The following is an 18282-nucleotide window of genomic DNA, read 5'->3' on the forward strand; positions in this document are numbered from 1 at the left end:
GGGCCCAACATGAAGCTACTGAAACAACTTTTCAGCAAGGAAAAACAACCCCACAACATCTGATACACCTTCTGATTACCCTCCTAGTGCCTCTTCTAACTGGGAAGCAGGATACCAAAGCTAGTATTAGCTCAGTGTTACAGCTAGCCTAAACAGTGTAAGCACAACAGCATTATGCATACAAGAGTTGCACACAGCAGCCTCAGGCTCAAGCATGCCAGGAACTGTACAAGCTCTGTAATTCCTGTTCTTGAATGCTTCCAGCCTTAAAGGATGGCACACAAACTATGAGAAACTGAGGCACGGGGAGGAGAAGCAGCTTGCCCAGAGTCATGAACCAGGTTCCAGGCAAGCATGGAAACAATTATCTCCCGTTATTTTCAAAGAATGGGCTAACCACACAACCTTCTTTGATATTTTCCTCATTTCCTGTACAGTCAACCCTGCATTATCAGGTGGTTTGAATGGCAGCACCACAAGCTTAATTTCTAATGCAAAAAGGCCTGTTTAATATAAATTCCAAGAGGGAATATTTTTACAGGCTCAACACTATTGGTCTTTCTTGGAGATCCTTCTTGTACAACTGTGAATCCCACTAAATCAGTATTGTCATCTTAAACTGCAGGAGCTGTGAGGGAAGTGCCAAGATCAGCTCGATGTAGTCAACGCTGCCATTTACACAGTATTTCAACATCCAAGCTTTGCATAGAGAACTCATTGCACTTGGTGCTTGACATTATTTCTCTCACAGGGTTAGGCCAAGTTCTTGTTTTTTCTTTTGCACCACGCAGTCAGACAGTAAAACGTTTACCACACCTGCAACAGAACTGCTGCTTCTCTACACAAATAGGTGCCCAGGTTCCTTCCTCACCCAACAAATGTTGAAAAAACTTCGCTATGGTCCGTGCAATTGTGTTAGATAAGCCCCAGCTGAAAAAGATTCACAAATAAAAATCTATCCATGGTAAATGATCTGAGAGCTTCCTAGTTCCTCTGGAGCATTCTGCTATAGAAGGGACAGATCAAACTGACTGCACAGTCCCATCCCTTCCCCCCTGCAAATCTGTTTTTAAATGTCATCTCCAGCATTTTAAAGCAGGGAAAAACTTGTTTCACCCACAGAATGTCAACACAAGTCAAGATTAGTTATAGATGTGTCCTTTGTTTCCCCTTTCCCACACCCCTATCCAGAGGCTAACGAACTGGGAGCAGCAAGTTTAGATTGAAGGCATGATCTGTATCAGCTGAGGACTGCAATACCATGAATGGGCTCCAATTACTGTGCGAGAAACTAGTTCTACGTTAAACAAAGCCACCTGCAATGCTTTGCCTCCAAACCTGAGCCATGTATTGTATTCAACTATGTTTTGCACAAAGACTGATTTGATTCCATAGGACAGAGGCAGGATTCTTCCTGGCTAGTGCTACAGCAGGACATCTTCAAGACTTTCCCATCCCTCAACCAGTCCTACATGACTATTTTTCCCCATTACATCTCCCTACCTGCGCTTAACCCTTTAATTCTAGGGTTTTGCTGGGGGTAAGCAGGCTGATAAAGGCAAAAGCAGAATTACTTAATAGCAATGAATCCCAAAATTTGGAAATGCAGAGTTTGTCCAAGCAGCTGTTTGCACGGTGCAGCAGCACAATTTTCCCATGACAGTACCCTGCATCCCTGCTTGAGGGTTTTTGTTTCTCTTTTGGAGAGTTAATACCAACTGAGCTGCTACTTCTACTGAGATACCCCTTCTCTAAGATGGACTTTTTCACTTTCAAGTTGGGCACAGGATATAAACGTTATGAACCTGTGTGTCCCTTGTTCATTTGCTTAAGCACCCCCTGAAAAACTACAGGTGTTAAACAGCGAAAAAGAAAACTCAAGAGCAAACACCCCAAACATCTGGACCACTATTTCAGTAATGAAAGCCTTTATACCCATCCCTCAGGACACAAAACCCCATCAGATACCAACTGTTAAAGCAAACACAGTAAGGCCTGAAGCACTTAAGATATTCAACTAATAAGACGGAGGAGGGGAGGAGACCCCCACGCTCATTACGTGATGCCTGCAGCAAAGGAAAGCAGCAGAGAAAGATATTGTTAACAGCTCTGCTGCATCACTACCACATAAGCAGCAATCCCACAGCACTTTCAAGTGGCAAACAGACATTTTTACTCCTAAAGAAACATTTTCATTTTGCTAAACATATACTCAGACAGTATTGCCTATGAATAGCGTCCCACTCGTCTGCCTCTATAATATAGACCAGGCACGGGTTTAATTCAGATACCAAATAAAGATATTTGGCAGACTGCTCACTTAGTCTCTCTAGCAGGATCCACACAGCAAAAACAACTGGACATCTCAAAAACAGGCAAGTTCAGCAGGCAAGCAACAAAATCCCATCTAGATGAGTCAGCTCAGCCAACAGTAACTTCCTGAAAAGCTAAAAGGCACCACATAATTCTGGGGTTGTAGGGATGGTGGTGGGAAAACTGGTGAATTTATCTGAATTTTATTGAAGAGAGACTATCAATAAAGCTTTGGTTTCACAGAGGATTAATGTGAAATACATGAAGCGCAAGACACAGGTCTTGTCAAAACCATTCATGAAACCTCCCAATCAACCATACAGGTTTACAGATGAAGACTTGTATTTCTGCACCTCACTGTTGTTCCTCTTCTATGCCACACTGTCATTGATAAACAGGTAGCATTTGGAAAGCAGACAGGCAGCTACCCTTTCTCCTCCTAAGAAATCTACTCCAATGCTATTCAGAAAAGCAGTTGGTAGGTAACTCCTGGTACAGCTATTCATCCCATCCTACCCCCTACACATTTAATGAGTGCACTGAAGGAGTCTGCTCAACTAGTAACATGACGTGACTTTGCTTTTCCACCATATTCCACCTTCTCCCTCTCTGCGCATGAACCAATTTAGATGACTAAGACTACTTACCTGTTCATGTTCACAAAATGCTATGTTCACCAATGGGTCTGTAAATTAAAGTTTGAGCTGCAATTTAAATAATCCTATTTTTTCTAGTGTCATACTGAAAAAAAGGCATAAAGACTTTTCCATGTCTTGCTTGAGAAAATCAGGTTTCAGACCTGCAATGCTTGATGAGGACTGAGGTTAGACTCAGGCAGTAGATTCCTGAGCGCGAAGGCATAAGTCTCAGGGAGGCTGAAGTCTGGATGCAAGGATGGAAACTCTCAGACCAGCATGTGCTCCGGTGTGGGCTTTGGAGGAAACAACCAAGGCCACAAACAGCACCAGCATTGCCGTTAACCGATTTAAACTTCAAAGTCTCCACAAAGCTCATCCCACCCCAGAGAATACATAACCTTGCCAGTGTTACAGCACCTGCAGAGCTCTGACTACCCCAGCAGCTGCCTCCGAGCCACCTAACCTGGCATAAATGGATGCAACAGGGATGGGTCTGGGCTGCACCTGAGGAGGATCAAACACTAACACATTATCTACTTCACCACCAAAAGCCACATCACTGAAGAGATAAGGAATTTAAAAAAAATTGACCCCAATGACATACACAAGATTCATCACTCTTACTCCTGACATCTTGTATTTCTAAACAGCAAGTCAACTCCTTTTAAAATATTCTTAGACCTCATTCCTGGCATCCCCCAGCTCTAGCTCTTCCTTTTAACAGAAGCCCTTTGAGACACTCAGCAGCTGCTCCTCATCTCAATGGGATCCTCTATTATCAGAGCAGCTGCAGGATCAGACCCCAGATCACTCTACCTCTTCTTCTAAAACCCCAAGCCAGAACCACAGAGATCCCCAGCAGACAGCCGCCATGAGGCTTGAGAGCAATTCAGAAAGTCAGCAGTCAAACGAGGAAAGATGTGATAAAGCAACGGATTTCCATGCTGAGCTCCCAAAAGGTAGGAGCAAAAGTGTTAGATTATGAATCACCAGGATACCAGTTTTCAGTTAAACCCTGCCAGTTTACTGCTACAGCTCCCACACATGCAGGGAACAAATTGAAGCTTACGAAGAGCAATGAGGCAGAGAGCAATGGAAATTTCAACACTTCTAAAACTGTAGATGAAATTACTATGATCAAGAGGAAAAATTCAAGCTCCTAGAGCCTGAACAGTGAGGCACAGAGCCAGGAAGAAATGAAGACCAGCAATTCTGGTTCATCTCAGTGGCGGTCCAGCCGTTTTGCCCTCAGAAAGCTGCATGGTATTCGCCACGCTTTGGAGTAGGTACAGTACAGAGCTCTAATGCAACCAAGAGATCACAGGCAGCCTGGCGCTCCTTTCTTTGAGATTCGCTTTATTTTCTTCATAAGGTCTGAAGCTACTGACTAATTGCCCTCTTCACAGCAACTTCACTACACTGTTGAGTGAGAAGGAGAGGCTAGCACTCCAAAGAATTTATTTCATTAACTTGTTTCAAGTGTAAATTGAGCAAAAAGCTTTTTAATAGCTTCCCTGATCGATACCAACCCTGCCAGTGGCAGGAATGACTCTAAGTCTCAAGCAGTGAAACGCAGGACACTTCAGGAAGGACCATTAATTCTCATTGTAGGATGGGCTGCAGCACTGTCCTCTGCAAAGCAGATTAAGTAGCCACTGTGTTAAACAAGAGACCAGCACTCTGAACAGATGCCACCAAGATCAGCTGGCGCAAAGCTTAACAAATATTTCTCTCTGTTCCAGAGGTCTGTTTAATCTTACATTTAACCCAAAAAGTGTTTCATTGCTATTTTAATACTGGAGATAATGAACAGCCAAGCAAGAACCCAACATCCAAAAGCAGTCTCATGAACAGCCAAAAGTAATATGTCCATAAAGCCAAAGACTATTATTAGGTCACCAAAAAGTTATATTTAAATAAGCATTCCAGAAGTGGTCAGAAAAATCTCGGTAATGCAATTAGGGACAAATAGCCATTAGCGCCAATCAAATTATTGCTTCTTTATCAAGCCAGATCAGCTGCATAAAACACAGGGCTCCGTTTTTTTGGGAAGCCACCTCCAAATAGGCAACTCATTGTCACGGGAGACCGCAAGCAGGGACACGTCCTGCCTGCAAGGAAGCCAGCACGGAAGGGAGATCTGTTGACCCCACGGGGCCGGAGATCAAAGCTCAACCCCTCGTGTGTGTGACCACAGCCCATGGGCAGCGTTTTAAGCAGCTCGGCTGTTTTGGGGTTTGAAGTTTTCCTTCGCTCATTGTCTTTGGTGTCGTGTCCTCCCCCACTTCGTTTTCTTTTCCCCTCTCCTCTGCCCTTGGTTCTCTCCTTTCTCTTTCACTTCCACCCACGCAGCATCAGTTAGGAGAAGCCTCCCGAGCACACGGTAGTTTTCTCTAATTAATCCCAGCACTGCCTCCGCGGCCCCGGGGAGAACGGGAGGTGTCGGCGCGCACAGCACCGGGTCCCCCCCGCCGCAGGGACCGAGGACGGCTCCGCCTCGGCCCCATCTCAGCCGCCGAGGCCCGGGGCGAAGAGACGCTCCCCCGCGGGGGCACGCTGCGGGGCGGTTCGCACCAGGACCGGCCGCTGCAAGCCCCCGGGAGGTGCCGCTGGGAACCGGCGGAGCGGCTCTTTGCTACCGGTTCGGAACCCGAGCCCGGCTGCAGGAGACACGCGGGGCTTCCCTCCCGCCGCAGCCCCGAGGCTGCCCGTGGACCCGGCTGCGCACCGGGGGCGGGTCGCCCACCTCCTCCCTCCCTCCCACCGTTACCTGCCCGGCCCCCGTCTCCGCGGCGCTGCTGGAGCTGGAAGGGGACGGTGGCGCGGAGCGGCTGGAGCCCCCCCGCCCCGCCGCGGCAGCAGCAGGAGGCGCCGGCCGCCCCCGCCATGCCCGTCCCGCCCGCGCCAGCCGCCGCACTGACTCCCCCAGCTCCGCCAACGCCGCTTATCAGCGCTCCGGGGGCGGTGCCGGCGGGAGGAGCCCGGCGATCATTGGGTGTCCGCAGCCAACCGATGCCCCCTCGTTAACGAAAGCCAATGAGAGCTCTCTGCAAGCTCCTCCCACCCCGCACGCGCTGTAAGGCTTAGCCAATCAGAAATGCGGTCACCCTTAAGAGGCGTTATGCCTCGCGTCAGAGCCAATCAAAAGAGGAAAGAGATGCTCAAGCCGTGCCCTCTCTCCCGCCCCGTAGCGGCGCCGGAACCAATCGCAACAGGGGACAGCCGCCCTTCTGCAAGGGAACCAATCGCAAGCCTCCTCTTACGCCCCGCCCCTTCCCCGCGAAGACAAATCAGAGACGCCTGGCAGTGTTTGTGTTCCGCGCCGGCGGATCACGTGGCCGGGCCCGGTTTCTCTTTCACCTTGGGAGGGAGGAGGAGGAGGAGGAGGAGGAGGAAGGCGGGCGGCGGCCGCCGCACCGGGACGGGTCCCCCCTCCGCCCCCCCCCACCGGCCTCCCTCCCCGCCTCACCCCCGGGGCACGGCGGCAGCGGGAAGCGCAAGGCCCAGCCGTCCCGGGACTTTGCAACCCGTCCTTCCCCCCCCCCCGCCGCATGAGACGAAAGAGAAAGGTAGAAAGAAGCAGAAAGCTTAAAAATAATCAAGATTAGAGTGCAGGTTTCCAGCACTAAGCTCTCGGGTCCCCCGATCCACACCCCCTCCCGAAAGCAGGCAAGGATTTTATCAGCTTTTAGGGTTTGGGGTTCCACCCCCACTTTTACCTGAGCTCTGCTCTAAGCAAAGCAAACACCGCAATTGTTGTTCGCTTTTAAACTAGAAAAACCTGTTGTGGAAAATTCTACTACAAGTTTTACTGCTGAGTGAACTTCTAATTTTGTGTGCCCCTCAGACATCCGAAATTCAAGATACCACAACCCCTCCCAGGCTGAATTAAGAGTTTAAAAAAAATATATAGCTGGAAAAAGGAGAACAGAAATCAAAATGTTGAAGTTGGGGGTTTTTGTGCTGGTCGTACAGCATGACTAGTTCGGTCAGACACAGGTACGGGCTGGCTGATGTGGTTTCACGGTGCCGGTGGAGCTCGACGGGTGCAGTCCCTCACGGAGCTGGGGCAGGATCAGGCACCCGGCCTTGCTGCTCGTGTTCCGCGTTTTGTACCAAAGAGGTGACTCGCTTCCCAGCCTGCTTGTGGGATCTGACACTTGGGAACACCAGCTTCAACGGGAGCTGGATGAGGACCCTTCTCCTTTGGTTCCCCATCTTTCCCACCACCAAAAAGCCTTTGACTCAAGCGAGCTTTGCTGAGCTCATGTTTCCAGAAAACTTCTGTTCCTTCCGCTATCTCCCATCTCATGTCACCTGCAGGAATCAACTGCTACTTAAAAGAGAGGGATAAAAAAACCTGAGAACACAGACCCGTTTGTAGGCCCAGAAGGGAGGCTATGGGGGAATATGGTTTCAGGAATGACAAAGCCAAAGCTCTGGATAGGGCCATAGGAAGAAAAATTGAACGCTCAGGATATGGGGTGCCAAGGATTTTGGGGGAGGCAAAGTTGAAGCCATAAGTACTAAAGATACAGTTTTTCACCAGTGCTAAGCGTTTGGGAATCTGGCCCTGCTTTCAAGAGTAGGTTCCTCCAAGGTGCCTCACACCTCCATTTGTCCCTGCAGTCTCACACCTGGCAGGTGCAGAGGAAAAAAGGTCCTTCCACCCACCCAGGACTCTCAGCAGCCCGTTGTTCACCATTCTCTGACCTTCTGTTCCTCAAGTATCATTTCTGATCATCCATTTAAATCTTGTAATTATACCATGTTATTTGATTTCTTTAACAGACATTGCAACACGGAGGCTTTTTTTCCTTGTTCTAGTCCCATAAAGCATAGTCTAACCAGTCCTCAAATGAAGGTCATTACACTCCACCCTTTCCACTCGCCCTACCTCTAGTAAACCTACAAGCAGACTCCACCTGCTCCGGGTCCTGGCCTATACTCTGCCTCCAGACGGACACAGTTACGTGGGTTTAGGGAAAGGAAGCATCTGTCCAAGTGAAAAGGGTAGGGCTGATCTATCTAACCCAGGAGCCTGGGAAGCTGTGGCATGGCTAGATAAGAAGAGGGGGAAAGGCATGAGGTGGCAAAGTAGCCCGGGCTTCGTGCCAACCTCTCTGGAGAGGAGCGGTTGTGACAGCAGCAGCAGACAGTTGGTCTCCCCCAGTGGCTATCGCAGCAGAGCAGCACTCCCCGTCTTCTTCCTGTATATCTCTGCTCACAAGGCCGGCTGTTGCTATTTGCATGTAATCAGGCAACAGATGGGAAACAAGACAGTGCCATCTTGCTTCTAGAAAAACCCTGGGGGGTCGGGCCAGGGGGGGAGAGGTGGCATATATTGCAACACTGCAGTGTGGAAGGAAAAGACAGAACATACCTCCTGATGGAAGCAAAGATGAGACAGAAACCACAGCTTTGGTTATTAGATCTTAGTGAATAAACAAAATGCCACCCATCAAACTAATCATCCCTATCTCTTCCAGCAAGGAGTGCTGCGAGGTCTCTGCTAAGGTGGAAACCTGGTCACACAAGGAGGCACAACGATCTCTGCTCAGGACTGTCCTAAGGGTAGGGGAACATTCCAGAACAGCAATAGTGTTAGGGGGCATTTCTGAGAGTTAACAGCATTCACCAGAAGACAGTTCAAGCATTTCTCTGTTCATGTAATCTTACAACCTAAAATTAAGTTTTAAACTAAACAAGGGTCCTCAAGTGTCTGTTCTCCTAACAGTTCTTCCTATCCCAGCTCCCACTGCAGCAACAAGGTAAAACCATACCTAGCTGATCTTGGAAACCTTGCTGCTACTCTGTACACAGAAATTTCTTCAAGTCAAAGACACTTTTCCTGAAAATATTTCCTTCCCAAGTCCACAGTAGCTATTAGCAAAGAAACAGGAAATTAAATGTAAGAAAATGAAATGGAGAGCAAACTACCAAAGTACAGGTGTTCAAAAGAACATAAAACTGCAGTGAAAAATAGTTATAAATGCCAAATAGAGGAGTTTTGACCATATTCATTTTCTTTGACGGACTGGTAGCTCAACTTTTCTAGGAACCCTTCAGAGTCAGTCCTTCCAACCTAGAAATTCAAATTCACCTTTCAGTTTCTCTGCCACGCTGCCTTTTTAAGGCACTGCAATTTGAACCCAATACCCACAGCTGGAACAAACTAAAAATATTCACTCCTCTGTGCTGCTTTGTTTTAGCATAAAGGAGGTCACACCTGTGCCTCTGATTGTTCTCACCATATCTCATGCTATAAATACAGCAAGGAATACTGAGAAAAAAAAAAAATGAAGTGGTTCGGCACAACTAAGCAAAGCACCACTCTGTCTGAAGTCCAAGTTCTGCTTTCACCAAACGCCTCCCTCAAGGTTTAAAAACCCACATTTTGCTTTAATATGTAGGAAGAGGCAAGAAAGCACCAGCTGTTACCTGTCAAATGGGCTACAGCCATTCTAGCCGAGTTGCACATTATCAGCCAGCCAAGTTTACTTGCAACAAGAACAGGCCTTTCTGTATCCTTCCCCAACAAAGACACACACCACAGAGTAAGCGTTATAAAAGCTCCTATGTTCCTGCAGGCTACGCTCTAGCCTACGCAGTGCAGTCATCTCCCCGTAATTAAGGTTCCTAATGATGTGCTGCATAGTAGCAGAAGTAACACGATCTTTTACAACTGCTCAAGGGCTGCAGGTCAAGGATCCAACTTCATATCATACTCTGCTTGCTTGTTTCCATTGCTTCAGCCGCAGCAGTTTCTTGTAGCCTTCTTGCACGGGAGGAGAGCTGACCTACCACACCACCAGTTAACTATTCTGTTTTCAGAGCCTCAGAAAGCCGGTCATTTCATCACAATTAGCAAACACCACAAAGCTTCAGAATTATCAAATGCATCTCATGGCTATGAACCAACCTATTCAGTGTGTTCCAGAAAGCCACCTTTTAACACTACAGCACTGTCCGGTTCCTCAGTATTTACAGGCATGCAGGAGAGTATTTTTGTGTAACAGGCCTGGCCTTCCCTTCCCCATTGGACCTCTCCGAGTACACCCTACTACACATCCCAGAACTGCTACCCACCATTCTTTAGCTTTATGTCAGCATCACTTGAGGAAGTGACAGGCAAATAGGAAACATGTAAGGCTGAACAGTTACCATTGCAGTCCTGTCATTCTGGTCCAGTGCTCAAGTCCTAAATGAGATTATATTTCTGGCTGTTTGCTATGGGTAGGAGGGAGACAGAGCTTAGATTTAAAGTCCTGATCAGCTGAGCATGAACGTGGAAGATCAAAGGGTCATTCAGCATACAAGCTAAGCTTTCCCTCATTGTCCTTGAACAAAATTCCTCTCACTCTAAACTGTGGAGTAAAATGCCTGCCTGTCTGCCTCCCACTCTTATCCCCAAGAGAGATGGCTGCATTTCACTACCGGACAGTTTCTGCACTCAAATGTTTTGAGATGAAAAGCTCTAAAGAGCAGCAAGATAAATAAAACTGCAGTTTATTAAAAGAGACTAACAGATTATTCACCAGACCAGCCAAGCTATTTCACAGTCTGGTCATGCTTGCAGTGAAAACAGTGGGAGTTTTGGGAACAGAGCACAAGCCCTGCTAAGAGTAAGGAGACATTATGAAATAGATCATTTTCACAAAGTCATGGAAAGGCAGGAAGCCTCTCCTAATAGTATGAATCATCAATATACCAGAAAGAAAGAGTGCACTTAAAAGTAATCACGGATATCCAGCACTGCCAACATCGTAATAGAGCATGTAAATGAGTACAAGGAGACCAAGGAGAGCAAGTCAGTCAAGTACCGACAGATCAATTCAAAACAGACAAGGGACTCAAAACTACAGCTATAATAAAGCATGTCTCATACCTGCTGCTGCAACATCCTCCGCTGCTGCTTGGATTCCTTCTACCCACTACAAGAGCCATCTGATCATCCCACTGCTGTGACCCTGCAGCTTCTCCTGCTGGGAAACAGACACAGCAGGGATGAAGTTTATTATCTTCTTTGGGATCCTGTCATCATACACTTGCAGAAGTTTGGGTACATGATTTCCAGTTTTCTTTTATAGTGCTGATGGCATTCAGGGCAATCCCTTGCTTTGTGCCAGGCCGTGCATCTATGCAGGAGCTGGCATTTGACTGTTCGAAGTGACACACAAAGGTTGTCTGCAGCAGGACACAACACATCTAGGGGACGGGGGACACCAGGACTTGTGATCTATGCTGTTAGATCCCACCTATCTCATCCCGAGAGATGATCTTGTTTCTCCTCCCATGCCCAACCACATGGATTCAGCAGTTAGCCAACATCAGAGACTTAGTAAGATTTCCCAGAATAACATGGGCTGCATTAGACGTAAAACATTCACCATTAAGGAATGGCAGCTTGCTTAGGAGAATGTGTGTTAAAGCAAGTGTTATGTTTTTAGGACACTTTGCCCAGAAGAGTGTCAGCAATTAGAGCTCTAGTTCACCCATCAGCTACTGTCTGGCAAAGCATGGCAGCTCAGTCACACAGCACTACCTTTCTACTTCCTGAAACCGAGTTAGATTAGAAAGTGTTAGAAACATGATATAGAAAAAAAAGTTTACATAAAGGGCTGTATTTGGCACAAGAATATTATTCCCTCATAGATACAAGGCAGTCCCAAGACAAGCTCCCCAAGAAGCGCTGCTGAACTTTTCCAGAACATGGAACTGAACGAATTTGGAAGCACAGGTACATAAAACTCTGTGGTAACAACTGGCACAATGTAATTAGGAAAAAATGCAGACACTGAAGAAAATAACCTACTTGGCTCACCTCGGAGCTCAGCAAGCCAGAAGTTCATATGGGAAGAAACTTTTTTTTTTTGCCATGAATAATTACAAAAACAGGAGTTTCAAAGGAAATCAGCAGTTCCAGCTGGCACATAAACCTTATCCTAGGAACAGCCATTTTGCAGCAGCGCACTTCTAACAGGACACAAGCCCCCAGAAAGCAATAACACTGCTCACCCCAATCTTTACTCATCTGACAAATTTCTCCAAGTAAGACTATGTTTTTTAATAATTAGAGGTATAAAGGACAGTGACCATATCGCAGAATACAAACTGCTGTAAAAGCTACTGCTCCCATCTTGCGATATGCTTCCTCCAGATATATCCTCCCATTCTCCATCCATTCTGTATTGTCAATTTGCACTCATTTTGGTGTTTCTTTGGCTCCTTCGGTGTTAAGGCACAGAGCTAACCAGTCTCCTAGGAAACTAAGGGAAAGAAAAACCTGCCTAAACAGAGAAGCTGCCAAATTGATGCATATTTGATATTGGAGTCAATCAGACCATCCCAGCAATGGTGTTGCTCAATGTACCAAACTGGTAGTAGTCTGTTTTTCTCAAAATCATTTTGCCTAGCTCTGGTTCTTAATTCTACCTTGTCTTTCTACAATTCTCTCTTACTCTTGTCTTAAGGCTTATTTTCTTGACCTTTGGCTGAGCCTCCAAGTATACTCCACCCTTTAGTTTGGGGTGACATTTGGTTTCTGTTACCTGCCTCCTATTTTCACTTTGGATCTAAACAGTAGGCACATCCTACATTATCCCTCTACCTCCACTATTGCAGGCAGATACCCAAGGCACAGAATATGGTGATTAGGGATCACTCTTTAATTAGCAGAGCAAGCAACGACAAATTCTGTCCCTACTATACTCACACATAACCTGTTCTTAATATCCCCAAAGTTCTTACTACAATCAAGATATTCATGTCAGCTGGAAACTGAGCTACAAAGTCTGTGGCTAGTTGCCCACAGTACCACAGTCAGTTTTACAAAAAAGAACTGCCCACAGGATGGGCTCAGAAATGCCAAACAGGATAAAGTTTCTCCTTCACTTCCCACATCAGTGTCATCTTTGGTGACAAATGTTTCTTACACCTATGAAAGTTTGTGTCACTGGGCTGAACAACATGAGCAGAGTTTTCCTTTAAGGAAGCATGCAGAGGACTTGATTGATTAGGAAGCAAGGCATTAACATCAGTGCCAGGCAGTTGGAGAGCACTGCCTAGACTGGAAGGAATGTATTAAAGGAGCAGATCACAAATCCAAAAGCAGACAAGAGAATCCAAAAAATAACCCATTTTGGCAGGAACAGGACGAGGATGGCATAAAAATATCTGGCCTATCAATAGGCTTTAGTCCTGCCAGGGCAAAATGTACTTTTATTGCAACTATTTAATAATTAGATTATACTATGAGACCCAGGGGAGGGAGGGAACCAGGAAGTGCAGCTATATTCGGCTGTAACTAAGTGAAAAACTTCTGCTTTCAGCAAAACTCAGACTGGATTTTTTTCCCCTTATAATTTAAAAGAAAAAAAAAAAAAAAAAAAAAAGTAGGCCAAACTGGATTGACCTTGCTCCTGATGCCAGAAAACACAGACTCCACTCAGATGTCTGCATGCCAGAGCCCGGGGGAAAGAGCGAGTGCATAGATTCTGTTCAAGTTTACTGAAACACCCTTATCCATCTACAGCTAGTTGTGCTCTGCAAGACCTTCAGCTCAATGCATGGTACATGGCCACGATTCTCCATACAGGGGCTTCTGTGACTATTTATACTACAAGTCAGTATCCATTCAAATCTAAACTAGCTTCAGGCTTTAAAAAAATAAACACATACACCCCCCAGCCCAAAGCTGTTTGCTGAACTGTCTGCAAACACATCCTCTCAAAACTGGAGTCTTCCTGATATGCAACAGCTGATGAATTTTTTTTTTTTAGTGTGAAAGTAAAAAAATACTATGCCAATCTGGAAATAAATCCCACAGGCTAGGCTAGCTTCAGCACTATGATTATCTGAATTAAATACACTGCTGTTGGGTTTGCTTCTGAAGTGTACCAAGGCCCACTGGAGAGCTGGCCTCTTCAGCTGTAAACAGAAGTAAAGACTCAAAAATGTATCAGGTCAAGCTCGTTGCTAGCCCAGGTTCCACAGTAGATTTTCTACCACACTAAATTCTGTGCCTTGCACCTTCTACCATTTGTATACACATATCTGCATTTAACCTGTCTGCACATCACTGACTATACTTTGTCAAGAACCGACGAAGTTCAAGCTTCTCAGCTAGTGACAGTCAGAATAATTTAGGCTCCAACCCCCACTCAGAGCCAGGCCAACATAGATCAGGTTGCTCAGGCCCTGTCCAAAAATACAGCCAGCAAACAGCAGCTAGCCCTCAGTTACTCTACAGTAAAAGTGCCCTTGTGAGAGACAGTGACCCACTCCCATATGGGTCTTTAAGACACATCAAATTGGATCAGGAATTCTTCAAGGTTTACATGCTTGGGTCAAGAGGTTCTCTGATGCTGCTCTACCATCTAGACCTACCACACCTAAAACCCAAACATTTAAAAATATTAAGCTGGAACCCAAACCAGAGGGAAGCCACCTCTACTTACCTTCTGAAAATGTGAAGGTAAAAGAAGCAGCCATCCTGGATCTTCATATCTGTGTAACAGCGCTCTGGATATTTGTAGCACTTTGTCATTATTCTAGTCTTTCTGTAACTCTAGCCCCCAGAGCTGGACTGAGATGATACCTAAAAGCAAGTAAGATTTATTCAAGTACGGCACTTCAGATATTTTTCTGGTGTATTTTCATTATACAGCGTTTCTCTCACTTGCTTTAAAACAAGCTTAAGTAGGTAAAGTAGCCCTGCAGGAATGCATCATAGCAAATAACACACAAAGCAATTAAAGTGAATGCTTTAACATTTATAAAGCACTTAGCAACTGAAAAACCTGAAGTACTTTACAAGCATTTATTCTGCTTCATAACAATTCCTACATAAGCAAGCCTACTTTATATTATCATTAATATAAGTGATGGCTACATTAAGGTCCCACAGGCAGTTCACTCAATGCCATGTCTCCACAGCAAGTGGGAACCAAGCCAGGAGATGAGAGTTTTAAACCTAATTTCAACCTATTGATGCTTCTACCTGTTTATGGAGATTGGTTTTACTGAATACTCCCTTTTCATTGCCTGTATTTTCTAAGATTCAGCAAGAGATACTTTTTTTTTTTTAAATACAACAGTGAATGTACCTAAGCCAAAGTTCCAAACAGTTTTAGTGATGCTAAAGGCCTACAGAGATTTCAACAGATTCAGTGAGATCTTCAGGGCTAAGAGATTTCAGGTAGCTAACTCTGCTGACATCAATGGCAATCTGGCACCTACATATATTCAATAACCAAGAATTTAAAAACCAAAAATCACTTTTGTGTGATTTAACACTTAATTTCAAGTCATTAAGCACTTGCTAAACTTTCTTCTGGTGTAGCGTCAGGAAATTCCTCATTTCCTACTTGGAAAATTCTGACAGAGTTAAGAGACTGCAAGTCTGTCTTAAAACCTTATTAAAGGGAGCTTAACCCGAGTAGGGATCTTGTAAGCTGAAGCTACACCGGTGTTGCACCCTGAAGAAATCACTCCCTCTTCCCAAGCCGATTCCCAATTTCAGTAGCTCGCTCAGGGTGAAGAAGTAGTTTCATGCACTGACATCTAGTGGTGACGCCAATACGGAAGGCACCTGCCGGCATACACAGCCTCTCAAGCGTCACATCCCTTTGTGTTTTTCCTTAGAACAGACTTGCAGTTCCAGCTCCGACAAATGCCAGGGCTGGAGCTTCTTTGGTACCGACCGCTGGCACATGGCCAAGGGCTGTACACATCCTTCACATACAAATTAATGAAAAAATAGATTTTTATTTCTGCCATAAGCCTCCTAAGTCTGGGCTGAATGTTGAACTGAAGTGTAGCAGCAGTAAGTTAAATCCTTGCAGTCTGTTCTACTGGTAGATACACACATACAGAAACGTTCTTGCAAGCTCTGCTGTGATCATAACGTGATCTGATTGTTGCTCTTCTGAAAGCATCACACAGCTTAGCAAATGTTAAGGCCATCTTCCCTTCTTGTTGCCCCCTTCCTCTACACACAGTGGATACTGTAGAGTTATGTCAATTCAGTGTTCAAACTGCACAGAGGACTTACAGTTTGCATTACCTTTTTAATTATCAGGTGATGATAAGGCAGCATGGGGAACTGGATTCCTGGCTTCTGTTCAAGTACTGCCACCTCTAGGAAAGTTATTAAACACCACCCACTTCTGTTTGCTTTGTTTTTCCAATAACATCCTGTTGGTGGTGGCAAGTCCTGCTAGTATCTATTAACATAAACAACTTATTTCAGACATAAGCTTCGCTAACACCTAGAAGGTCTAATTAATATTTTATTTGTTTGATAAAATTAAGCACTATAGCTTTCGATGCAGAGTTTTTGAAAGAGGAGTCCTTTAGCTATCACCAACAGGCAACTATTTCAATGGGATGTGGTAACGTGCAACTTTTCACACAGTCATCGTATACTTTAGTCTTTTTCATTCAAGCAAATCTGCAATTGAATTTGGATATTTGAAAGGTCCAAATATGTTATGTCAGAACCAGTCTTCAAGCTACCTGTCATTTTTCTACCACAGGCAGATTCCATTTAATGCAAGAAGGAGATAAAAGATGAAGAACTTGCAGTCTGCAAGCTCTTTGACATCTTTTTTATTGCTCCTAACTGCCCCACATTTCCATTAGAGCCCTTCATAAGTTTGCAACATTAGACATATTTACTCTTGTGAGGCCTGAGCTTTGTCTCATAGAAAATACACGGGAGACGAGCAACTACAAAGTGTTCAGACTAACTCCTCCCTTTTCTTTCCATTAAGGAATACTGCTCTACTTTTCTTTGTTCTCATTCCTCTTGCTCTTTGAGGTGATGGTTTAGTTCATCCCAAATTTACCTTAAATTAAACATTTCAAGTCAGTCTAATAACCTGAAAGCATAACGTTCATTAGCCTAGCACTAGATTTTGGCTCAACTGCAATTTGAAATTCTATTGCAATTCTAAATTCCAGGCAGTGTTTTCTTTTTCTTATAAAGTAGGAATAATTCATGCATCTGCACAGCAGTGTTTTCTCCTGCAGCCACCTTTCAGTAGGTTTGCAAATTGGTTCACTGAAATAACCACAGTTACTAATGAGTCTTTCATGCGCCCACAGTTCTCCTGGGCTTAAAGTGTACAATTTTTAGATCAAATGTATGCTTATTTGCAACCAATACGTACACTCCCACTTCACATACCACACATACTGCTTCCCATTCCTCCCTGCTTGGACAAAAGCAGAGGTATTTCATCTTGACTTCTTCAGAAGGTTTGCCTTTCAACATTTCACAGGAGACTGGCTACACCTAGGAGCAACAACAATTTGGAATGAGAAAAACTGTATTACTTGTATGACTAAGGATGACATGCACTCACGAGGATTATAGGATTAGGCTCTGAGAACTTCATAATCCCTAAAGATAACCATAGTTGGAAAGAAATCATGTGTTCCACTCAATACCCATACTTTTCCCCCAGTTTTCACATAAAGCAAGATACTGTTGCTCACAGACAGTGTTACCACATTAACATTATTGATATATTATGTTTAACCAGCCATCAGCCTAATCACAACCAGGGAAGCAGCTCCCACAGAGTGCCTGGCTGGTGTGGGGGACCACACAGGGGTGAACTCGCTGCCCCTCTGCTCCAGGCCAGCCAGAGGCCCGAGTTAGCGAGAGCCGCCTCCGGGGAACTACAAGGTGCCTCATCAGCTCAGGGCAGAAACACGACCAGCTCACATTCACCCGTGAGAGAACTACACAGGCAAAGCGTCACCAAAAAAATCCCCCCCCCCCCCCCCCCCGCCGATATTTCGAGAGCGGAAAGATTAACTAACGACAATAGCCTTTCCGAATGAGAGCCCAAAGCAGCACAGCCCTGCGAGGCCCGCCCAGGCCCGTTAGGCCCCTGCCACGGCCCGCCCCGGGCCGGCCCAGCGCGGAGCCAGGGCCCGGCAAAGGCCTCTCCCTCCAGCAGGCCGCACACAGGGCGGACGGCGGCACCCCCCTCAGCAGGAAGGGGGGCCGGGAGCCGGGGGCGCGGCGCTCCCTGCCTCCGCCTCAAGAGCAACGGGGACTCACCGCCTTCCTCCACCCAATCACTCCATAGACCCGGCGCCGCGCCTCTGCCCGGCCCCAAGATGGCCCCAGCGGGGAGGGCTCAAGGCTGCCCGAACCCAACATGGCTCCCTAGGGGAAAAAACACCCGCTCCGGTCCCCGGGCGCCGCCGGGAGCCCGCTGACTTCAAACCCGGACCCAAGATGGCCGCCGCCCCCGCCCTGCCAAAAGCCCTCAAGCCCGAACCCAAGATGGCCGCCGGCAGCTTCACCGTCAGC

The 18282-nt window shown here is 46.0% G+C and overlaps 1 protein-coding gene across 10 annotated transcripts in view; it reads right to left on the reverse strand.

Annotated features, from left to right (window-relative positions):
• FAM117A (family with sequence similarity 117 member A) overlaps positions 1-18282 on the reverse strand; it is a 33937-nt gene that overhangs the window by 15554 nt on the left and 101 nt on the right. For 3 of the 10 annotated variants that reach the window (XM_030021544.2, XM_041125055.1, XM_030021538.2), the window contains exon 1: positions 5722-5859. In XM_030021544.2, the coding sequence (XP_029877404.1) occupies positions 5722-5839 (118 nt within the window). In that variant the 5' untranslated portion in view covers positions 5840-5859. Of the gene's footprint in view, positions 1-5721; positions 5860-10839; positions 10937-14410; positions 14551-16017; positions 16178-17125; positions 17251-18027; positions 18268-18282 lie in introns of those variants that run through there. The other 7 variants (XM_030021541.2, XM_030021540.2, XM_030021542.2 and 4 more) reach the window with 7 other exon arrangements.

The sequence above is a fragment of the Aquila chrysaetos genome, chromosome 8 (assembly GCF_900496995.4).
Source record: "Aquila chrysaetos chrysaetos chromosome 8, bAquChr1.4, whole genome shotgun sequence".
Taxonomy (NCBI): domain Eukaryota; kingdom Metazoa; phylum Chordata; class Aves; order Accipitriformes; family Accipitridae; genus Aquila; species Aquila chrysaetos.